The sequence below is a fragment of the Myotis nattereri genome (genome assembly GCF_964212035.1).
Source record: "Myotis nattereri genome assembly, chromosome: 15".
NCBI classification, from domain to species: domain Eukaryota; kingdom Metazoa; phylum Chordata; class Mammalia; order Chiroptera; family Vespertilionidae; genus Myotis; species Myotis nattereri.
Window position 1 is genome coordinate 60108 of NC_138090.1, and position 19580 is coordinate 79687.

The 19580-nt window shown below is 57.1% G+C and overlaps 2 protein-coding genes and 1 long non-coding RNA gene across 4 annotated transcripts; 1 reads left to right on the top strand and 2 right to left on the bottom strand.

The window, feature by feature from the left end:
• Window positions 1–429: 429 nt before the first annotated feature.
• On the top strand, window positions 430–3087 carry LOC308530162 (5-hydroxyisourate hydrolase-like). 2 transcript variants are annotated; one of them, XM_081106637.1, is made up of 4 exons: window positions 430–496; window positions 1070–1209; window positions 2184–2319; window positions 2823–3087. In XM_081106637.1, exons 2-4 carry the CDS (start codon window positions 1079–1081, stop codon window positions 2910–2912), a joined length of 357 nt encoding a protein of 118 aa, XP_080962763.1. In that variant the 5' UTR covers window positions 430–496; window positions 1070–1078; the 3' UTR covers window positions 2913–3087. The 2 variants fall into 2 exon arrangements, with proteins under 2 accessions (XP_080962763.1, XP_080962762.1); XM_081106636.1 differs by having other exon boundaries at window positions 493–778.
• On the bottom strand, window positions 1886–15977 carry DRC4 (dynein regulatory complex subunit 4). The gene is made up of 11 exons (XM_081106635.1): window positions 15894–15977; window positions 14349–14426; window positions 12401–12598; window positions 11929–12135; window positions 10082–10136; window positions 9296–9501; window positions 8634–8801; window positions 8215–8301; window positions 6849–7058; window positions 4703–4768; window positions 1886–3487 (listed from the first exon to the last, which is right to left on the bottom strand). The coding sequence occupies exons 1-11, from the start codon at window positions 15894–15896 to the stop codon at window positions 3338–3340; spliced, it is 1428 nt and encodes a 475-aa protein (XP_080962761.1). The 5' UTR covers window positions 15897–15977; the 3' UTR covers window positions 1886–3337.
• A 2078-nt stretch (window positions 15978–18055) lies between these two features.
• On the bottom strand, window positions 18056–19565 carry LOC308530165. Its single transcript, XR_013996821.1, has 3 exons — window positions 19518–19565; window positions 18990–19103; window positions 18056–18458 (listed from the first exon to the last, which is right to left on the bottom strand). It is a non-coding gene; the product is annotated as an uncharacterized lncRNA (long non-coding RNA).
• Window positions 19566–19580: the final 15 nt, after the last annotated feature.

Below are 19580 nucleotides of genomic sequence, written 5' to 3' on the forward strand. Positions count from 1 at the left end.
GAGAGGCTTCCATCAAAATGCTGACTGTCCCGCCCTAGCCGGTGGTGCTCAGTGAATAGAGCGTCAAACCTTGGACTGAAGGGTCCCAGGTTCGATTCCCGGTGGGGGCACAGGCCCGGGTTGCGGGCTGGGTCCCCCGTGTGGGGCGTGCAGAAGGTAGCAGATCCATGATTCTCTCTCATCATGCATATTTCTATCTCCCTCTCCCTTCCTCTCTGAAATCAATAAAAATATATATATATATATATTAAAAATATACTGACTGTCCCACAAGCTAAAAAACCCACGTTACTTCTGGGACTCCTGGTGGGGGTCCGGCTCGTTAGCCACCTCCAGGCCCAGAGCCAGCAGCCCCTGCGGATCTCGGAGGAACCACCCTCCCACCTCCACCCGCCCGGCCCCGCCCCGCCCCGCCCCGCCCGTTCCCTCGAGCGCCGCCCATCCCGGCAAGTCCCCTGGATTTCACTTCCGGTGGGAGTCGCCTCCGCAGCCGCAGGTCTGTGCGCCCCAATGGCCCACCTGGGCCCCTCCCCGGCGAAGTCCCTGGGGCCCTAGTGGTGGCACCGAGATGGGCCTCCCCCCACACCCCGCCCCGTTGGGTCAGAAACTCGGCTCCCGGTCCAGGGAGGTGACAGCGGGACAGGGAGGCCGGGGAGGCGCCCTCAGGTGGAGGCGGGAGCGGGTGACCTCAGCTCGCGCCGTGTCCCGTCCACTGGGCATGAGCTCGGGGTCCGCCCCACGGCTGCGCGCGCTCCAGCGACACCTGGGCTCCCGGGAGGTAGGGCCGGTTCCGTCCCTACGGCCGGGGCTCCGACCTGGAAGCCGGGGACACTGAGCTGGGAAAACAGGGCGCACAAGGCAATGGTGGGTGGAGGGGAGGGCCCAGTGGGGACGGATGGGGGACAGGTCAGCGTGGTTGACGAACTGCACTTCAGTGTGTCCCCACAGCCTCCGGGATCCCCACCCCAGGGGCATTCTGGGGTCTTGGCCCCCAGGCTGTTCTCTAACTGCTGCCTCCTTGAGGCTGGTGTGGACACAAGGCTTGTCCTGTCCCTCTCTCCTGGCCCAGGGCAGAGGCATGGAGCCAGTCAGCAGCCCGCTGACCACACATGTGCTGGACACTGCCTCAGGGCTCCCGGCCCAGGGCCTCTGCCTCTGTCTGTCGAGACTCGAGAACCACGGCCAGCAGTGGACAGAACTGAGGAGAAGGTAGGTTTGGGGTAGCACTGAGTCCAGAGCTCCTCCCTCAGCACAGGGCCCCCCAAGACCCCCCCCCTGCCCCAGGGCCCCTGCTGTATCCTGGAGCCTCTCCCGTCAGGGGTCAGGGGTCAGGCTCGGCTGGTTAAGGCCTGAGGAGGAATCCGGAAGGCTCCCCTGTCACCAGACAGCACTTTCTCCTCTTTTATTCTCACTGCAGCCTAATGGCCCTTCCACAGAGACAGGGCCCACCCGCACCACACCTGGCAGCTGCGCTCTCCGTGGCCCTGGCTTCTACCCCACGCTCAGCTCTGCTGGGGGAGGCCCAGCCTGGGCTGGCATTTCTGCACTTGGTGGCCCTGTGAGCAGGGAGCAGACTCTTCCTGAGGTGGCAGTGGGGAGCTGGGCCCCAAAAGTTCAGGGCCTGAGGGTGTGGAGCTTGTCCCCTCCCTGTTCAGCCCCTCACAAAGGCTGCAGGCCCAGGTCCCATCTGAAGGTCAGCTTGGTCTTGGAAGAACACATGGAGTCCCCTGGGGGGTCACAGGACCCCTTCCCAATGCCCACAAGTGCTGGTGAGTGATGCTCTCTGTGGCCACAGTGCACGCTCAGCGGCCTGCACAGCTGGGGACATGGAGACAGGAGCAGGAACTGACCCAGAAAGCCACACACACAGACGACATGACTCATCCAGGTTATAAAACAATAGGAATAATATAACCCATCTGACATTTTTTTCCGTTTATAAATAAGCATACTTAAAAATAGAGAGTATCTGGAAAAATATAGGTCAAATGAAGTGACGATTGCTCCAGGGGTAGACTGTGGGAGGTTTTCCCCTTTCCTGCTTCTCTGTGCTAAGCAACAGCTGTTCCGGAACCCCGGGCACCAGAGTCTCTCCCAAGTCAGGCTGCAGGGGCGTCTGAGGATGCGAGGTGTGGAGACCCAGACAGCCAGGCAGGGGTGCACCTCATCCCCTCTCCCCCCAGCTACACCAACCCCGATGGACGCTGCCCTGGGCTCCTGCTGCCAGGCCAGATGAAGGCGGGCACCTACAAGCTGACCTTCGACACCGAGGGTTACTGGAAGGAACGGGGGCAGGACAGCTTCTACCCGTACGTGGAGGTGAGGGCCGCAGGCTGGCATGGAGGGGGAGTCCTGTGGTTCACCATGACCCTGAGGTCCTGCAGTAGGCAGTGCCCCTCCCCCCTCTCCCAGGGCAGTGCAGGCTGTGAGTTCACCTGCTTTGAACTCCCAGGAGAAAGGTGTCGCTGCCCTGGCCCTGGGTCAGGCTGTGGGGGGCAGGGTCCAGAGTGACTCAGCCCCTGTGGACACAGGAGTTGAACAAGCCCTGCCCAATTCACCGGGCCTAATCTTGCTGCCTCCCCCTTCACCTGACCCGATTTCAGGGTGGACCCCTTGGGAAGCCTGGCAGGCCCAGGGGCCCTTAAGCCAAGAGCTGTATCTAGAGCAGATTCAGCCTTGTCAACAGCCTTGGTCTCCAGTTCACCATCAGGCGCTGGCTGGTCTGGGGCTCCCTGGGAACCAGCCCTAGGCCCACAGTCCGGCTTCTCCCTGGGAGCACTGGGGACAGGCCCTGGCTCCCTCCTGGTGCCTTCTGTTCTCAGGTCGTTTTCACCATCACAAACGAAACCCACAAGTTCCACGTCCCCCTGCTGCTGAGCCCATGGTCCTACACCACCTACCGAGGGAGCTGACTGCCAACTGGCCCGAGAGCACCAACGCCCTTACCATGGCCCGAGCCGCCCCCAGCCCTGCACAGGGCTCCATGTTCCTCATGGGGCCTCAGGTCCCATTTCCTGGGGGAGGTTCTGGCCCCCAATTCCTAGTGGCACTGTGACTTGGGCATCAATAAAGTCATGTGGCACCTGCAGGCGGCTGCGGTCACTGGGCAGAGCCATGCTGGTGCTGCCCAGCCTGAGGTGTGTGTATGGTGGCAGGGGGACAGCTGGGAGGGAAACAGACTGGCCCTGGCCCTGGTGCTGCTTCTGCCACAGTCGTGCACCAGGACACGCAGCAAACATGAAAGCCTTCATTTGCTGACCCAACAAATCAAAAAAACACACCTGCTGTCCGTGGGTGTAAAAGGGGGTGTCATGCAGGGAGAAGTCCTGGGTGGGGACTATGTTGGGGTGCTCACAAGTCCCGCAGGGCCCTGGCCCAGGGTCTGCCCAACTACGGCCGTCTCCAGGGGCTTGAAGCCCACGTTGTCCAGAGGGATCCCGAAGGCCAGGAGCTTCGCCTCGTAGGTGCGCAGCAGGTCGCTGTGGGCCTGTGGGGACAGCGCATGTTGGGAGGGGCCAGAAGCCCAGCGAGGGCTCCCCCCTGGGCAAGGGCAATGCCAAGGCTAGCCCTCACTTAGGACACCCAGCTCTGTGGAGGGTGGGAAGGAGGGACCACAAAGAAGACTGATGGGGAGCACAGGTGACCCCCACATCCCAGAAGAGCTCAGGTATGGGCACCAGTGCTGCCAGGTCCATGGACATGGTTCTGTCCCCTCTGGAAAACAGGCGTTTTTAAAAGGGTGAATGTCGTCGGTGGCTGTAGGGTCTGAAGAGGCGATGCCTGAGAAATGCTTGGAGCGTGGCTGACTCAGAGCTAACACTGCAGAGGGCACAGTACCCGCACCGTCCTCACACCCCAGTGCAGGGACTGGGGTCAAGAGTTAGAGGCGAACTGAGTGGAGCTCCAGAGAGAACTGAGGGCTGGGCCTGGCTCTGCCCTTCATGGGGCACAGGCCTCCTGACAACCAGATACAACTTATGCAAATCCTCCCCAGAGCTGCACAGGCCAGTAGTTGCCACCGATTTTGTGTGTACAAGTTTCAGGGTGTCGGGGCATCCAGAGAAGGGTCGGATGGGCAGGTGAGGCTGGGAGGGTCGAGGGAAGGCCCAGCACCTCACACGCCTTCATCTTGAGGCTGCACAGCCCGGGGCTTGCACGTAACAGAAGCAGCAGAAAAAAGAATTATGGGCACGTCTGAGTCACCCGTGAGGTGCTGCCCTTGGTAAATGCGTGCCCAGGCAGCTATGTGTCTGCATGACCACAGGCAAAGCCAGGGGCGCTGGGTGCAGGGCCCAGGCTGCTGGGACTCATGGGACAGACAATAGTGGGGGGAGGGAAGGTCAAACAGGCCTCAACGCCAATGCGCACTTTGGGCACAGAAATGGTGTGCAGCGATCATTGGACTCACAGAGGAGAAAGGGTAGACCTGTGTCTGCTCCCCGCTTGCAGGTGCGGAGGAAGCCCCTCGCATCGCCCCAGAGGCCAGGAGGGTGGGAGAGGGAGGGTCAGACGACAGGGATGTGGGGGTCGGGAAGAGCTGCTGGAAGAGCCGAGCCCCCTCCTTTCCCAGAGGCTGGCCCTGGAGGAGCACCAAGGCAGGCGGGGCTGCCCTAAGCCACAGGCAGCTGGACCCTCAGGCTAAGGTAGGAATCGCAGGGTCCTGGGTGGGGGCATGCACTAAGGCAGGGGGGGCTCCTCGCACCTTGCAGACCCGGGCCAGCTCGTACTGGAGGTCCTTGATGGTGCTGTTCTTCGATTCCAGAACGTCCTGAGGAGAGAAATGCAGGCCTGAGTTTGAGACCTGTCTTTGGGCCAAGACAGACTGGGCAGCTGTAGGTCTGGCATCTGGGACTCTAACGGTGACCCCAGATGTCCAGGGAATAGTGGCCTGGCCCCATTCCTGTGTGTCCACACGGGGAGCAGGCTGTGCAGAAAGATCCCCCAGGAAGAAAGGGAGACAGCGCCTGCCTCTGGAAGGAGATGGGTGCTGAGAAGTGAGAGGCGCAGGCCTGGTGGGTTCCAACCAGGACAGCCAAGAGCTGACCCACACCCACCCTGGCCACTGGTGCAGCTGCGGTGACCCTCATGGGTGAGCCTGTTTTTTATCCCCCTCATCACATCACTGGTGATCCACAGGGACAGGGGCACAGTCAGAGATGAGCCCCAGACCCAGGATCCCAGTGCTGCCTACCCAGACAAGGCCCCTCCTATGTGCCTGCACTGCCCCAGCCCCCTGCCCCAAGCCGGTCCCAGGGGACACGGGTGGCCCACTGAGCCAGGACACAGGAACGACCTCACCTTGGCTTCCCCAGCCCCTCCCCAATCGTGACAAGTCCATCCTGCTCAGCCTTTCCTGCAGGTCCCTGTGGGCTCTTGGATCCAGTCTGTCCTCCCCAGAACCTTCCACAGTCCTCCCCAGCCCCAAACTCAGGGGCACAGCTGACAGCTTCAGAATCCCCCCCCCCCCCCCCCCAGCTGGCAGCACCAAGTGCCAGCTGCAGGCCCAGGGGCAGGCTGGGTGCGGGAGTGGCTGCAATGCTTTACATACAGATGTGACCTGACAGGCTCAGCCTCTGGGCCTCGGGGTGGTGTGAGCCCAAGGGGTTTCATGTTCACCTGAACTGCAGACATGACTCACTGGTTGGATGGAGCCCTGGCCCGCACACCGAAGGGTCTCGGGTTCGGTTCCCAGTCAGAGCACACACCCAGGTTGTGAGTTTGATCCCTGGCCCTGGTCGGGGTGTGTGCAGGAGGCAACCAACTGATGTGTCTCTCTCACATGGATGTTTCTCTCTGTGTGTCTCTCCCCCTCCCTTCCACACTCTCTAAAAATCAATAGAAAAATATTGTCGGGTGAGGATTACCAAAAAATAAATATAATAAAAATACATAAAAAATAAATGTTTTTTTCAATGCTGCCTATGCTACCTCTCAGGATAAAACACACCGCACCCGGATGGTGAGGAGGCCTTAAGCCGATGCCCCAGGTCTCTTTCTCCATGAAGACCCCGTCCAGCCTGGAGGGATCTGCTTCTGGGACAGGCGTCTGGGGGGAGACATGCAGGCAGCTGCACACCTGGCTCTGTCTCCCAGGTCCCCGGCCTGGCAGGAGCAGGTAGCCCAGTTGGCTGGGAGCTGAGCATCAGCCACACTACCCTGGCAGCACCAAGACCCCTTACCTCACATCACCCGTTCTGTGTGTGACAACCCCACTCCCAAATCAGGTCGGGGAGCAGAGGGGCAAGGCCCACCCGCAGGTGCTGTGGGGCTCCGCCTGCGAGGCAGGAGCGACCCTGACGCCTCAGCTGACCTGCTGGCCTGAGGGCGCGGAGGTCTCACCTGCCCTGACCACTGCTGCACCCGGCGCCGGTCCATCCCAGCACAGAGGGGGCCATGAACAACTGGATTCAGGTCAGCAGATGCTCTAGCCTCTGCCCAGACGTAACTCCCTCCGGGAAGCCCTGCCTAAATGCCCAGCTGGGACACAGCTGAGCAGCTTCCCTGCGATACAGGAGACTCAGCTGCCCCCAGGCCTATGTCTGAGTCGGCTGCCAGATGCCCAAGAACTCAGGCCCACAAGTTCCAGAACAGCTAAGACCTAGAGCCTCACAGGCTAAGCTGAACCCATCCTAAGAAGTAGTAGCAGTGAGCTGAGGTCTGAGTGAGAGAAAGTGTGGGGAGCCTCTCCCCAGGACTAATGATGTTGTTCACTGGAATGATGCAGGCTGCACATGCTTGGGGTGTCAACAGGAGACAAGTGACCCCCAGCCAGAGCCCCTGCAGGCCACCTGCCAGGGCAGGAGCATGGGCACCGTCCAGCTGCCACCCGGAGCCCATCTGGGACCTACCTCCAGCTTGTGGGACAACAGGGTCAGGGTGGCAGGATCCAGGTTGGAGGCTGTCAGCACCTCATTGAGCTGCAGCTCCTTCTTCTCCATGGCAGCACTGAGGGCCTGCAGCTTGCGCTCCAGGAGCAGGTTCTTGAAGCCCGTCTTCTGCTGCACCTCCAGGATGGCCGCCGTGAACTTGCTGTAGAGCTCATCCCGCTCCCGCTGCACCTGAAGGGACGCCTCCGCTGGGCCATCTCGCTGGCAAGAAGCCCTCCCACTTCTGCCCCTGGGCCAGAACACACCTCTCACTGTGCTGTCTGCACCGTGCCCACCCACAGCCAGGGAAACCTGTGGCGTCTACACTGCCTGCACCCCCACTCTCTGCGACAGAAGTAAAGGTGTGCAGCTGTACACACCATGGGAGGCAGGAGGAGACGCCAGTGGACCTGAACCTGGCCCATGGTGTGCCCTGCTCTGGCCCATGGCACACCATGCACTGGCCACGGAGAACCCTGCACTAACAAACAGGGCACAGGTGGCAATGCTCTGCCCTGGGCAGACCACCGACACTGCAAGGAGGACCTCTCAGGCTCATGGAAATCTAAGAAAAGCACATTCAATAAGACATTCTCTGCCAATTATACATCAGCAGAGTGGAATTCCGGAGAGCTGATGCAGCAGGAAGTGGCCCCTTGGGCACTTTGGGTGAGATCACCCCAAAGGACAGCCCTCTGGGCAGACTCTCTCTGAAATCTGAATGCAAACCTTCCACCACCAGGAACTGACTTTCCTAAGGAGGCTCCCACAGGTGCACAAGATGAGCTGACACTAGGGGACAAGTAAGGGCGTGCCTCGGGGCACCAGCTGCATATGGCAGCACTGGCGGGGGGCGGAGGGGGTGGGGGCATGGGCAACACCAGAATGAGCTGCTATGCAGGTGCAATCTGGAAGCCGCGGGACAGACCTGCGAGATGGAAGGTGCTGCGTCTAAGGCAGGAAGTCCCACCCACGCTGGACACACAGGAGGAGCTGGGAGGAGACTCGGAAGCTGTTATCACTCGTGAGGATCAGCGCTGAGCAGCAGGGGAACCCCCTTTTTCCTGAGACTCAGGACTCCGTGAGGTCCTTCCAGTGTGCACATACTAATCGGGTACTAGAGTCATGGATGTAGAGGAAGAAGGTGCCGGCTGGAGAGGCCAGGCTGCCTCTGTGTGTTTCAGAAGTGAGCCGAGGGGACAGGTGGGCAAACTGCTCCCCACAGGGATCTGCTGTGTGAGACCCAGGCCTCCCCAGAACGTGCCCCGGCTTCCTCGAAGGCTGCGCAGGGTGAGGAGCAGCGACAGGACCTCCCGGAACCGGTCCTGGCCGGCTGCTGGCTGCTCACCTGGGTAAACCGCTGCTCCAGCACCTCGTGCTCCCACCGCAGGCTCTTGAGCTCTTTCTCCGAAACTTTCAAACGAGCCTTTGTGCACTGCAGAGAGCAGAGGGTGGGCACAGCAGGCACTCAGGATTGAGGCATGCACACAGGAGGCTGCTGGAGATGGCAAGGCCAGGAACACTCGCCAGGAAGAACTGGCTCAAAGACGCAAGTGGCTCATCCCCACCAGGGCGGTAATGGGCACCAACTCTACATCCCCCTCCCCCTCCCCCCCTCCCCCCATCTCCAGTCACAGAAAACAGAGATTCAGACACGCTCCTGCCCTAAGGGCCAAGCCCTGCACAGGCCCCAGGAGGCATCTCATGGATGTCCCTTCTCTCCTGAGCCCAGGAGCCAAGGGCGGGGGTGAAGGCGGTGACACTCACAACCAGGATCTGCTTGTCCCTTTCGTGGTCGCCCAGTTTCTTCTGCATCTCGCTCATCTCCTCCCGAGCCTTCTGCAGCGGTTCCGCCAGGCGCCGGTTCTGCGCAGACACCTCCAGCATCTCCTTCTCGAGGTGCTCCTCCTTCTTCCGCATGTCTTCCATCTGCTCCTGTGGGCACAGTCGTGTGCAGGAGGGCTCAGCAGGCAGTGCCAGGGCTGCGAGCTCACCTGCCACAGGCATGTCCTGCTGCTGTGGGCACACAGGCCAATGAGACCTGTTTTATGCACAAACACACACCTACTCTGACTGTTCTAGGAACGAGGTTTTCATGAAATCAGGTTTGTTCAGTGCACCATGAAGGGCATTCTGCTTTGTGGAAACCCCATCCCTGCCAGCACCTGGGTGGCAATGACACCTGCCCATGACTCTAAGCTAGGCTCCAACCACAGTCCTGCCTGAGCCTTTACTCTCAGAACAGACACTGTCCTACTCATTCTCCTGCCCGACATGAGGGCAACAGCCTGTTTTCAGCTACAGGTATAGGGAGGTTACATTCCCTGTGAATTCCAATCAAGGACAGGGAAGGGCATTATCAGAGTCTCATAAGGGATCGTGCGTCTGGGGGCGAAGAGCTGCGTGTGGACCCGGCGTGGCCCCAGCACCTTGAGGGAGTTGATGAGGGCCAGGTTGTTGAGGGTGATGTCGTTGTAGTAGTTCTTCATGTCTGTGAACGCCTCCTCGTGCCGCTGCATCAGCGTGCTGATCTGGCCGTTCTTCCTCTCCTCCACCTCGTGGATCTCCGTCTTTCTCCGCAGGTCGAGCTCATCCCTAAGCATCTTCATCTTCTTGTCATACTTGGCCTCAATTTCTGAAAGGCAGCGGCACACGCGGCAGCTGAGCAGAGAGCAGCCGGCAGTGCCAACGCTGCGCATGCTCACCGGTTACAGGACGGAGCTTCCCTGGGTTTTCCCGCTGACGCTCAGAGGCACGTGAGGCACACACCACGCATGATGTCCTCTGCCCGTGCAGGCGCCGCGACTCCACCCCTGCAGGGGCTCGCTAGCGACGCGCCAGCCCATCCCGTGGTCCCCAGCCATGACCCATGTGCCATCCAGTCACAACACAGGGCCGTGTGACTCAAACCACAGACCGCCTCGGGCCAGGAGCCAGGGGACAGACTAAGAACACTGCCCGCGAGACTGACGACCACCCCCTGCCCCGAGCCACCACTGCTGACGGGAGTGGGGAAGTGGGTGGTGACCACAGCCTCCCCCAACTGACATAGAAAACTCCTGGTTCTGGGATGCTGAGAGGTCCGTCAGCCTTAAAAATGACCACATTCTCTCTCCTCGCAGGTCCGGGCTGTGTTGGCCTGGTGTGCCAGCCTGGGAGGTAAGCCCTGGGGGGAGTCATGCTCGGCTGGGACGGCGCCGGAAGAAGACACTGACCTCGCACTTGCCTCTCAAAGTCGTTGCGAAGCTTGGTGATCTCCTCGGTGTGTTTCTGCGAAGGCGGAAGCGGCCGTTACGAGACGACAGACAGAAGCTGCTCGGCAAACCCTCTAGAAGCCGCTCGGCAAACCCTCTGCTGTTCTGGCGGGTCCCTGGCTCCCGGCGCACACACCACATCCAGAACAACATGGTTTTGGTAACTTCCACATTTCAAAACTCACTTGGCTAAAGTCAGCTCTGAGCCTGAGAAAATGTTCTCAGAGATTCTAAGGACTGACAGCAGCCGGCGGCCCCTTGCTGGCCTGCCTGCGGGTGGAGCCATGGCCACACTGTCCAGACCTGCAGGCTCCCCCAGGGGCCTGCCACATCCTCTGCTGTGGCTTAGAGCAACCGTAAGAACTTTTTCCAATAGACGGCTATTGCATCAATTCTGAATATAAAGTGGTAATTATTTCTAGAGCAGTATTTTTACACAAAAGGGAACTCTGACCACATAACCAATCTTTATACAGGCCTCGGGTAAGCCGATAGCCTCTCGTCACTGAATTAATTGGAAACCAGCCTACTGTGTGCCTGTGTCAGGAGAGATCAGACCATTCGTTTTTATTTATGTATTTACTTAATCCTCAGTCAAGGATATTTTTTCCCCATTGATTTTTAGAGAGAGTGGAAGGGACAGGGAGAGTCAGAGAGAAACATCAATATGAGAGAGACACATTGACTGGTTGCCTCTAGCATGGCCGGGGATCGAGCCTACAACCGAGGAACATGCCCTTGAACCAGAATCAAACCCTTGACCCTTCAGTCTGCAGATCGACACTCTAACCATTGAAACAAACCGGCTGGGGCCATTCTTGGCGGTCCAACTCTTTCACACCCTCAGCCGTGGCTGCAAACTCTGTAGTTTCTGTGTTTTCCAGATCCAGTGGAGCCTGGCTCCCTTCACAGGAGACAAATGTGCTGACAAAGTCTTCTCAACCTGCCGCCAGGAGGAGCCTCTGAAAACCAAAGTCAGATGCACTCTCTCTGCCCAAATGCCCCACAGGCCCGACTCAGCCAGGGCCCCAGCCTGGGCCTCCCCGTGGTTTCTGAGGCCAACGAGCTAGGACCTACTTGTTACTCTGGCCTTCATGCAGCTCATCCCCTGCCTCTTCTCCTGGCCTGGTCTCCCCAGCCTGGATTAGATCTTACTGCCTTTACCCAAACGTCACCTTCTCAGTGAGCCATTCCCAGAACTCCATGTAGGAAAATGCAACCCACTCTCATTCCCATTGCCCCACTCACTCTGTCCTTCCTTATAGCTGAGGGATGTGCTGTGCGGATCTGACACATGATTTTGCCTTCTCTGTTGTGTGTAGTTTCTCCTTTGCAGACCACGTGCCACACGTGGAAAGGCATTTTATCAGTCCTCCCAGAGATCAGAACGAGGCCTGGCACCTTCCGGGCACCCCCACCATCCTCCCTCAGAATTGACCAAAAGCTCTCAAAAGGCAGTCAGGTGCCCATGGGCCCAGCTTGTATGACAAGCTGCTGTGTGCCTGTGGACTGGGGTGCTGGACACTTCAATGACTGTGTGTTTCCCAATGCACCTGACAGACAGCCTGGGAGCGCAGCTGGGTGTCAGGTGTCAGAAGCACATGCAGAGGAACCCTGACTGGTTTTCCTCATGTCAGTTTGTTGCTCAAGTCGGAGACAGAATTCTGTACTTGACACCAAAGCGGATCTGCCTAGCTGCACGTTTTTAAAAAATATTTCAATTAATTGCCAAAATGCGGGAGTTTTTAAACAAAAAATGTGAATTCCCAGTTGCTGTTCAACACCCAGCTGCCCATGGATGTACCCACCAGCCGCAGGTTCTTCACCACCACCTCGTTGGCCAGCTCCTGCTCCTTGAGCTCCACCTTCAGGGCCCGCATGTCCTTGCGCAGCGTGCCCTCCTGCGTGCGGTGCTCCTTCTGGGCCAGCTTCATGGCCACGGTGCCCTCAGCCTTCATCTCCGTCAGGTTGTTCTGATGCTCGTACAGCAGGTGCTTCACCTTCTGCTTGTAGACCTGCGGGCGGGAGAACGGCCACTTGCTCACCGGCACACACACACACACACACACACACCCTGCGCACCCATGCTCACCCGCACACACTCCTGCGCACCCATGCTTGCCGGTATGCACATCATCTTTCACAAAGAATACCTTTAGGTTCCCAGGGTGAAAGACACCAACAAAGGGCTGTAAACCCATAACAAGGAGATGAAATGCCTCTCACCCTGACCAGCACTGCAGGAGTGCCCCCAGCGGGACAGGCGGGCGGCCCACTCACCTTGATCTCCACCTGGTGCCGCTCCTCGGCCTCCTCCATCTCCCGGTCTTTGTTCCGCAGCTCAGCCTTCTTCTCCTCCAGCTGCCTCCGGGTGATCTCCCAGAAGGTGTGGATCTTGTCCCGCTCCAGCTGGAAGTAGTTGCGCTCCTCCCGCTCTCGGTCCAGCTCCTCGCGGATGCGGCCGATGTGCCCCTCCACCTGCAGGCCGAGCAGACTGTGAAGGACCCAGCAGGGCCCACCCACCCGAGGGGCACATGGAGGAGAAAGGCAAGCGAGAGGGAGGGGCCACTCTCATCTAAAAATCCTTCAGAGCTGAAAGTAGGTAAAACACAGTGCATGGGGCTCAGGCCTCCACAGAAGACAACATCCCCATGTCATGGCCTTTGGTGCCACGCAGAGTGCGACAGGCTCCCACCCACTGTGACTGTCTCACAGTTAGAGCTTGCCATGACTCAATAAATACATTTCTTAGAAACACGCACATTTCCAGCTTTTCTTAAAAAAAATCAGAAAATAGCCCAGCAGGTGTGGCTCAGTGGTTGAGCGTCGACCAATGAACCAGAAGGTCAGTTTGATTCCAGGTCAAGGTACAGGCCCCAGGTTGCAGGCTCAATCCCACTGTAGACGTGCAGGAGGCAGCCAATTGATGATTCTCTCTCATCATTGATGTTTCTCTCTCTCCTCTCCCTCCACCTTCCTCTCTGAAATCAATAACAGTCTATATTAAAAAATTAGAAAATAGCCCCGGAGTTGGACGCACAAAAGGTGGCTGTTCAGGGGCCTGTCTGCAGCTGCCTGGCTGTCACTGCCACCTGGACCCTGGGCCCTGGGCCCTGGCACCAGACGCTGCCGAGGTGTCCATGCCACTGCAGACACACCACTGCAGGTCAGGGCTGTCTCCACAGGGACCGGAAGTACACGGGGAGGTAAGAAACAGCTCAACTGCTGGGGCGATGCAGTGTGCAGCCAGTGAGCTCTCCAGAACACAGACTGGCCCCACCACCCTCTGCTTCAACCGGTTTCCCTGCAGGGCCAGTTCTCACTTAATGTCACCCACAGGCCCTGAAGCTGTGAAGACATGTGACGCGTAAGGAGACCAATGGCACCACCGGCTAAGTGACACGAGAGCTAAGTTCCCCTGGCGTCTCATCACCGTTGTAACGCTACGTTATTTAAGGACCGGCTGTAACACAAAGTCCCTCTTACCATCAAGGGCCCTTGCTCAACATCCAGCTTCAGCTCATATGACTCCGTTAGTCTGCTTTGTATTTACTTTATCTTAAAACTATGCAAAGACAGTCAGGGTTCTGACAGCAACACCAGTTGACACAGACCCCGCAGGTCCGTGGCAGATGCACACAGGCAGTCCCGTCGTCAGAACACGGAGGCTGGAGTGGGCACCAGTTTCCTCTCGTGGTTTGCCATGTGCTGCAGTTTTCAGGGGCCTTTTAGTTAAAATTGTCATTACACAGTTATGTTATCTAGCCCCTGCCTTCATCAACAAGGACACGTGGATACAATAATTCCTAACGTTTCACGGTAAATAAACAAGACGACTATAATGCATGTACTATGAAAACAGCTCCGTAGCATCAGATGCATGAAGGGGTAAAACTGAAAGGGAATACAAAAAAATGAAAAACGGCTTTTATACCAGAAAAAAAAATTTGCTTCCAAATTCTTACCACCCTATAAAAAAGTTCTTCAATACTGTGCCTGAGAGCTTTGGAGCTGACGGGGATTATGGAGATGGGGAAGGATATGCTGGTTTGAACAGAGCTGCAGGAGCCAGAATGGGGGAGGCGGGCACAGAGTAGAGGGCAGGATGAGGGGTGCACTGGTCTGACAGAGGTTCATGCAGACAAACAGCCAGAGGGATGAGACGGAACAGCACCCACCCACCCACTCCGCCCAGGACTAGACCAATGCACAGGGCCAGCCCGCTCACCTGCTCCTTGGTCATGTCCTCCGGAGCCAGCCCGTCCACAACCGGGGTGCCTTTGCCCTTCCCTTTCTTTTTGGGCGCCTGTGGTTAAAAAGAGAGGCCTGGGTAAGGGAGGGAGGCGTTGGGTAATGGCTTCCCTTTCAGGTTGGCTCGGATCCCCTCCTGGGCATTTGGGGGGGTGAGGAGTACCTGACTGGAGCCTCCCTCTCCTGCTCACTGTCTTGTGCCCACCCCCCTGCAGCACATCACTCTACCCTAAGCTCCCACCCTTAACCACACGCACATTCTCTGCTCACACCTTTGGAGCAGCAAGAAGGACAAATCTTCCTTTTCAGAAGAGAACATTTTTTCCCCTCAGAGATTAAGGGAAGGAAACTGGACCAAATCCACTCCTTAATACATGGCAGAGACTGCCTTGGTGTGGATGCAAAATGTACTGGGCCTCAAAAGGGAGAACCCCAATACCAGCATCAGATATGACCGTGTTGGCTATGTTTGGTAACCACCACAGAGAATCACGCAAGAAACTTTCGACATGTGTTGGCAGAAATGCCTTGATAGCAATGATCAGGACGATAATATGAGACTGTCTTTGTTCCAAATACGAAACTCCTCCGAGAACCTGGTCTGGGGGACGACAGCACCCACCCACCGAGGGGCCCTACATGGTTCACCACGGGACCTGCTCAGCCGTCACGCCTCCTTTACCGGCTTTGACCAGATGACAGAACCTTCCAGGCCACTCCCTTCCTGAGCAGACACTGAATTTCCAAGTCCTTATCCTCTGCCCTCACTTCTCTCAACTGTCTGTGGCCCACACTTGTGTGTGTCTATATGTGTCTGTAACACTTTTTGTGTCTATATCTGATTACAAAACAATTATGTGTAAGTCTTATAAACATAGAGAAACAAAAAGAATATCATGTCCCTAAAGCTAGTAATAAGTATAAGTATTTTGGTGGCCTTCATCCAGTTGATATTCAAACACCCATCCACTGACACCTTCCCTCCTAATGTACTAATTAATCCCTCTACTCCAAGAAGTCCGCCATCAGAGGTCCCTCACCCTTAGCTTCTGGGACATTCACCGCCAAATGCAGCGGCTCCCACCAGACTCCTCTCCACCAGCTACCTGCCCCATGCATCTGCCTGGGAACTGCGCTACGCACAACGCCTCTATGGGTTGGGGCGGCGGTGGGGACAGCGGACGGCCCTGTCACGTGAGAGAGACTGATGGCCTCTCCGAGGAACCAGCAGTTCTGCACCGCTGGCCTTGCCCTGGGCGTCCATGAAGATGGACATTCTGCCCAGGACCCCGTGCTGTACAGGGACCTGCAACCGCCCTGGCGCCCTGGTTTCTCCATCCCGGAGACTGGGGGTCCTAGGTTATCCCCTGCGCCCCACTGTCCTGTTTGGGGACACGTGTGCCCCAGGCCCCTGGGAGAGCCCAAGGCTATGACGGGCTGAGCCTTCCGGTCCAGGTAGGGCATCCCTCGGGGTCTCTGCGGCAGGGCCGGCTCCCGGAGGCCGGCTCCGCGTCGTCCTCACCATGGCTCCCGGCGTCCGGACCCGCAGCGACCGCCGCGACCCGCCGACAAAAGCTCACACTCCGCAGAGGCTGCGCTGTCTCCCAGCAACCGCTGGGCGGTCTCGCGAGAAGTATCGAAGATCCTCGCGAGACTCCGCACGCAGCCACAAGGCCTGGCAACGGTGGGAGCGCGTCCCTACCAACGCGCGCTGGGCCCAGTCCAGTGTTGCGGAAGTTGGTAGGTTTTGTCTGCAGCTGGGCACCATCCACACCCGTGATCTCCCCGACAGCGAAACGCGTTTCCATTGCTGGATATACGTGTACACTGCCGCCCTCGCCCGCTGGTTCGTCCACTTTAACCTACAATGCCCAGAAAAGCACATATCGGTGCTTGATAAAAATGCCTTTAATGAAGGAGGGAGGGAGGAATTATCCAAATTAGATTCAAAATTTGGGCTGAGACTCTCCCCGTGAGCCTGACCTCACCCTGTCCACCTCTGAAGATTCCTTCCCTGCTGGTCTGGTGAGGATGCAAAATAGTTTCCACAAACCATCTGAATAAAAAAATGTAAGAAAGCTCCAAAGTTTAGAAATCACCAAGTGTCCCCGTCACAGAAGCAAACCGCTCAGCCTGAAGAAGCCTCTTCTGTAGCACCCTGTCCCCTCCTCCCCCGCTCACCCGGGAGGAAAAACTAGAAACTCTGCCGGAAGACTCCAGACGGGCAGAAAAAGTGAGCTATCCCTTCCTTTCCTAACCATGTTACAGTTTCTGAGGGAATTTCCGATGCCTGACACTACACTGTTACCTGCATGTATCACTCTGTGTCACCCAGAAGGCTGAGTGTTTGTCATAAGCTGGTGCCCATCTTTACACACCATTTATGGTCTTTATTTCCTGCACTCTCAATTTAGCATCCTCCTAACTCATGGTTTGGCAGCAGGTTTTTTCATCTGTTTGGGGATAAAGAGTCCACAATCTTCCCCTGCAGAGTTGCATCAGGAACACAGGGTGAGCCATGAAGACAGGCTTGGATCTGTCTGTCCCTGCCTTGGAGGGAGATGCCTTCTTTGCTCCCTGGGCTTCAGACACCACCCAGTGTCAGGGATCTGAGAACCACAGTGAGGAACCGGAGGGGCTTCCTGTTTGCACAGCCAAGCCCTGATTGTTCTTGGAGTGGAGCAGCCGGTTGAAAGGGCTGCATTGAGCTAGCTTGCACTGAGCTGTGATTTATTTATAGCAGGCCCTGAGGCCTTTGTGAGGTCCGGTCCTGCCACTGTGCCTGGGCAGCCAAGGCCCCTGTGCCAGACACCACTGGCCTGATAGGAGCCTCCTCTCCCAAGGCCAGGCCTCCTTGAGGGAATTGTCAGGCAAAACAATGCAGCTGGGTAACACAGCGCAGTAATTATTATTAATTAGCATTTACTTTACAGATCCATATGCTAGGTGCCTCATGCTGACTGTATTTTCCTTTAGAAGTCTGGCTCAGAGTTCCTGGATTAAATAAATACATTAACAATAATTCCTTTCAGTAAAAAGGGCAAGAATAGGAAGGTTAGCTCAGGATAACCAGACAGGGTGTTCATTTGTCACATCAGCATGGATTCACGGAGTCCCAGAGAGAACGGGGGGTGGGGATTGGGAAGAGATTAACCAAAGATCTTATATGCACATATATATATATTACCTATGGACACAGACAATAGAGTGGTGAAGGCCTGGGGTGGGGCGGGAACCAGGTGGAGGGGGCAATAAGGGGAAAAGGGGGGGCATCTGTAATACTCTCAACAATAAAGATTTTTTAAGAGTTAAAAAAACAAGATCAGTCAAGAGCTGGTAATCACTGAATCGTGTGATGGGTACTCGCTGGATAATTGTGTTTTTCTCTCTACTTTGGTTTGAAAATGTTCTTAATAAAAAGTTAAAAGCCCTGGTCGGTTGCTCAGTGGTTAGAGCGTAGCCTGAGAATCAAAGGGTCATTGGTTTGATTCTGGTCATGGGTACGTGCCTGGGAGGCAACCAATTGATGTGGGTCTCTCACACTGATGTCTCTCTCTCTCTCTCTCTCTCTCTCCTCCCTCCCTTCCACTCTCTCTGAAATCGATGGAAAAATATCCTCCAGTGAAGACTAACCAAAAAAAGGAAACAAGTTAAAAATATATACTGGTCTCTGGAGGCCTTTGAAAAGACTCTCTGTATACATTTATTCATCTCTCAAGCAGGAATTATTATGCACTTACTGTTACAGTTACTGTGGCTGCATAACAAGTTATACCCAAAACACAGTGGCTTAATATAGTGACATATCTGTTTTGCTCATGAATCTGCCACTTAGCAAGGACTACATGGAGAGAGTGCAGCTCCTGGCTCCACATACGAGCCCACAGGGGATGGGCGTAAAGGAAACACGTGACCTCCCGAGCGGCTTGGGCTTCCTCGCCGGGTGGCTGGGCTCCAGTGCAGCTTTCGGAGGTCCTCCTTCTGACCCAGCCTTGGAAGCCACAGAGCATCCTGCAGACACATGCCACTGGCCATGCTTCAAGCAGGAGGAGTAAGATGGGGAGAGTCTTGATTAGAGTAGGAGGTTCTAGAAGACGTGTGAAATGAAAAATATTGCCTGGACCATTCTGAGAAAACTGCAATCTGCCACCCCAGCTGACTTTGAGCAACCAATGCCCACACCACCCCCGTGGCTCAGCTTTGTACCTGAGACGCCAAATTCTCTGCCTCTTGGGGGGCACAGAGACCAGTCAGTGGCTTACAAACTACAAGGGTTAGTTCCAGTGGGTCATTACATCGTTGCAAAGGGTTTTTAACAGCCTGGATCACTGACTGCCAGTGTCTCCAAGGCCTTGGGCTCTGGGAGGCAGGAGCTGGGCTGTGCAGTGAGGTTTTGGGGAGCTGGAGTTGCATGCACTGCCCTGCCTTTGAGTGGATGATTTGCCTGGAAGCCCCAAGTTCAGACCCACCTCCCTCCTCTGGGAGCATTTTCCGCTCTCAGCTGGGAACAAACCCTTTCTCCCCGAAGCTTTTCTTTGGTTTGGTTTGTTTTTGTAAAAGTGCAGACCTTGGGCTTGGATTCAGGCCCCTGGCTTTGCAGTCTTGTCAGGTTACTTACCCTCTCCGCTGAGTTTTTTCCCCTGAAAAGCGAGGGTACCGTGTTCTCAGGTCACTGGGAGAGTTAATGAGAGGCTGGGCCCCAAGGGCTTGTGTGAGGTCCCAGCGCCGCAGTCTGCGTTTGGAGGTGGGACTTGAGCTAACCAATCTCTGCTTTCAGCGAGCCGGCCTGCCTCCATCCCCGGGAGCACCCCGCCCCCACCCCCACCCCCCGGAGGCCAACGCCTCCTTATCTCCCATCCCCCACCCACGACCCCTCCAGCATCGCCCCCCTCCCCCCACCCCGGGCTTCTTCATAACAGGGACCACATCCACAGTCCTAGGGTGTCGGCCCCACGTCTGCCTCTCCTTGCGCGAAGCGCGGGGTCGTAGCTGGCGCCCCATAAATATCTGGGGGTGAGCAATGAACGGAATTCAGCGCAGCTGCGGGACGAGTGTGCGCGCGGGGCTGGGAGGGCGCGGTCAGGTGCGGGAGGGTCCGCGGGCCCGGGTCCGACAGGGGGCGCGCGCGGGCCGGGCGGGGCCGCACCTGTGCGCGGGGCTGAGGGAGGATGGGGTGGCAGGGGCCCCGGAGCAGCTGCGTGCCCCGCCC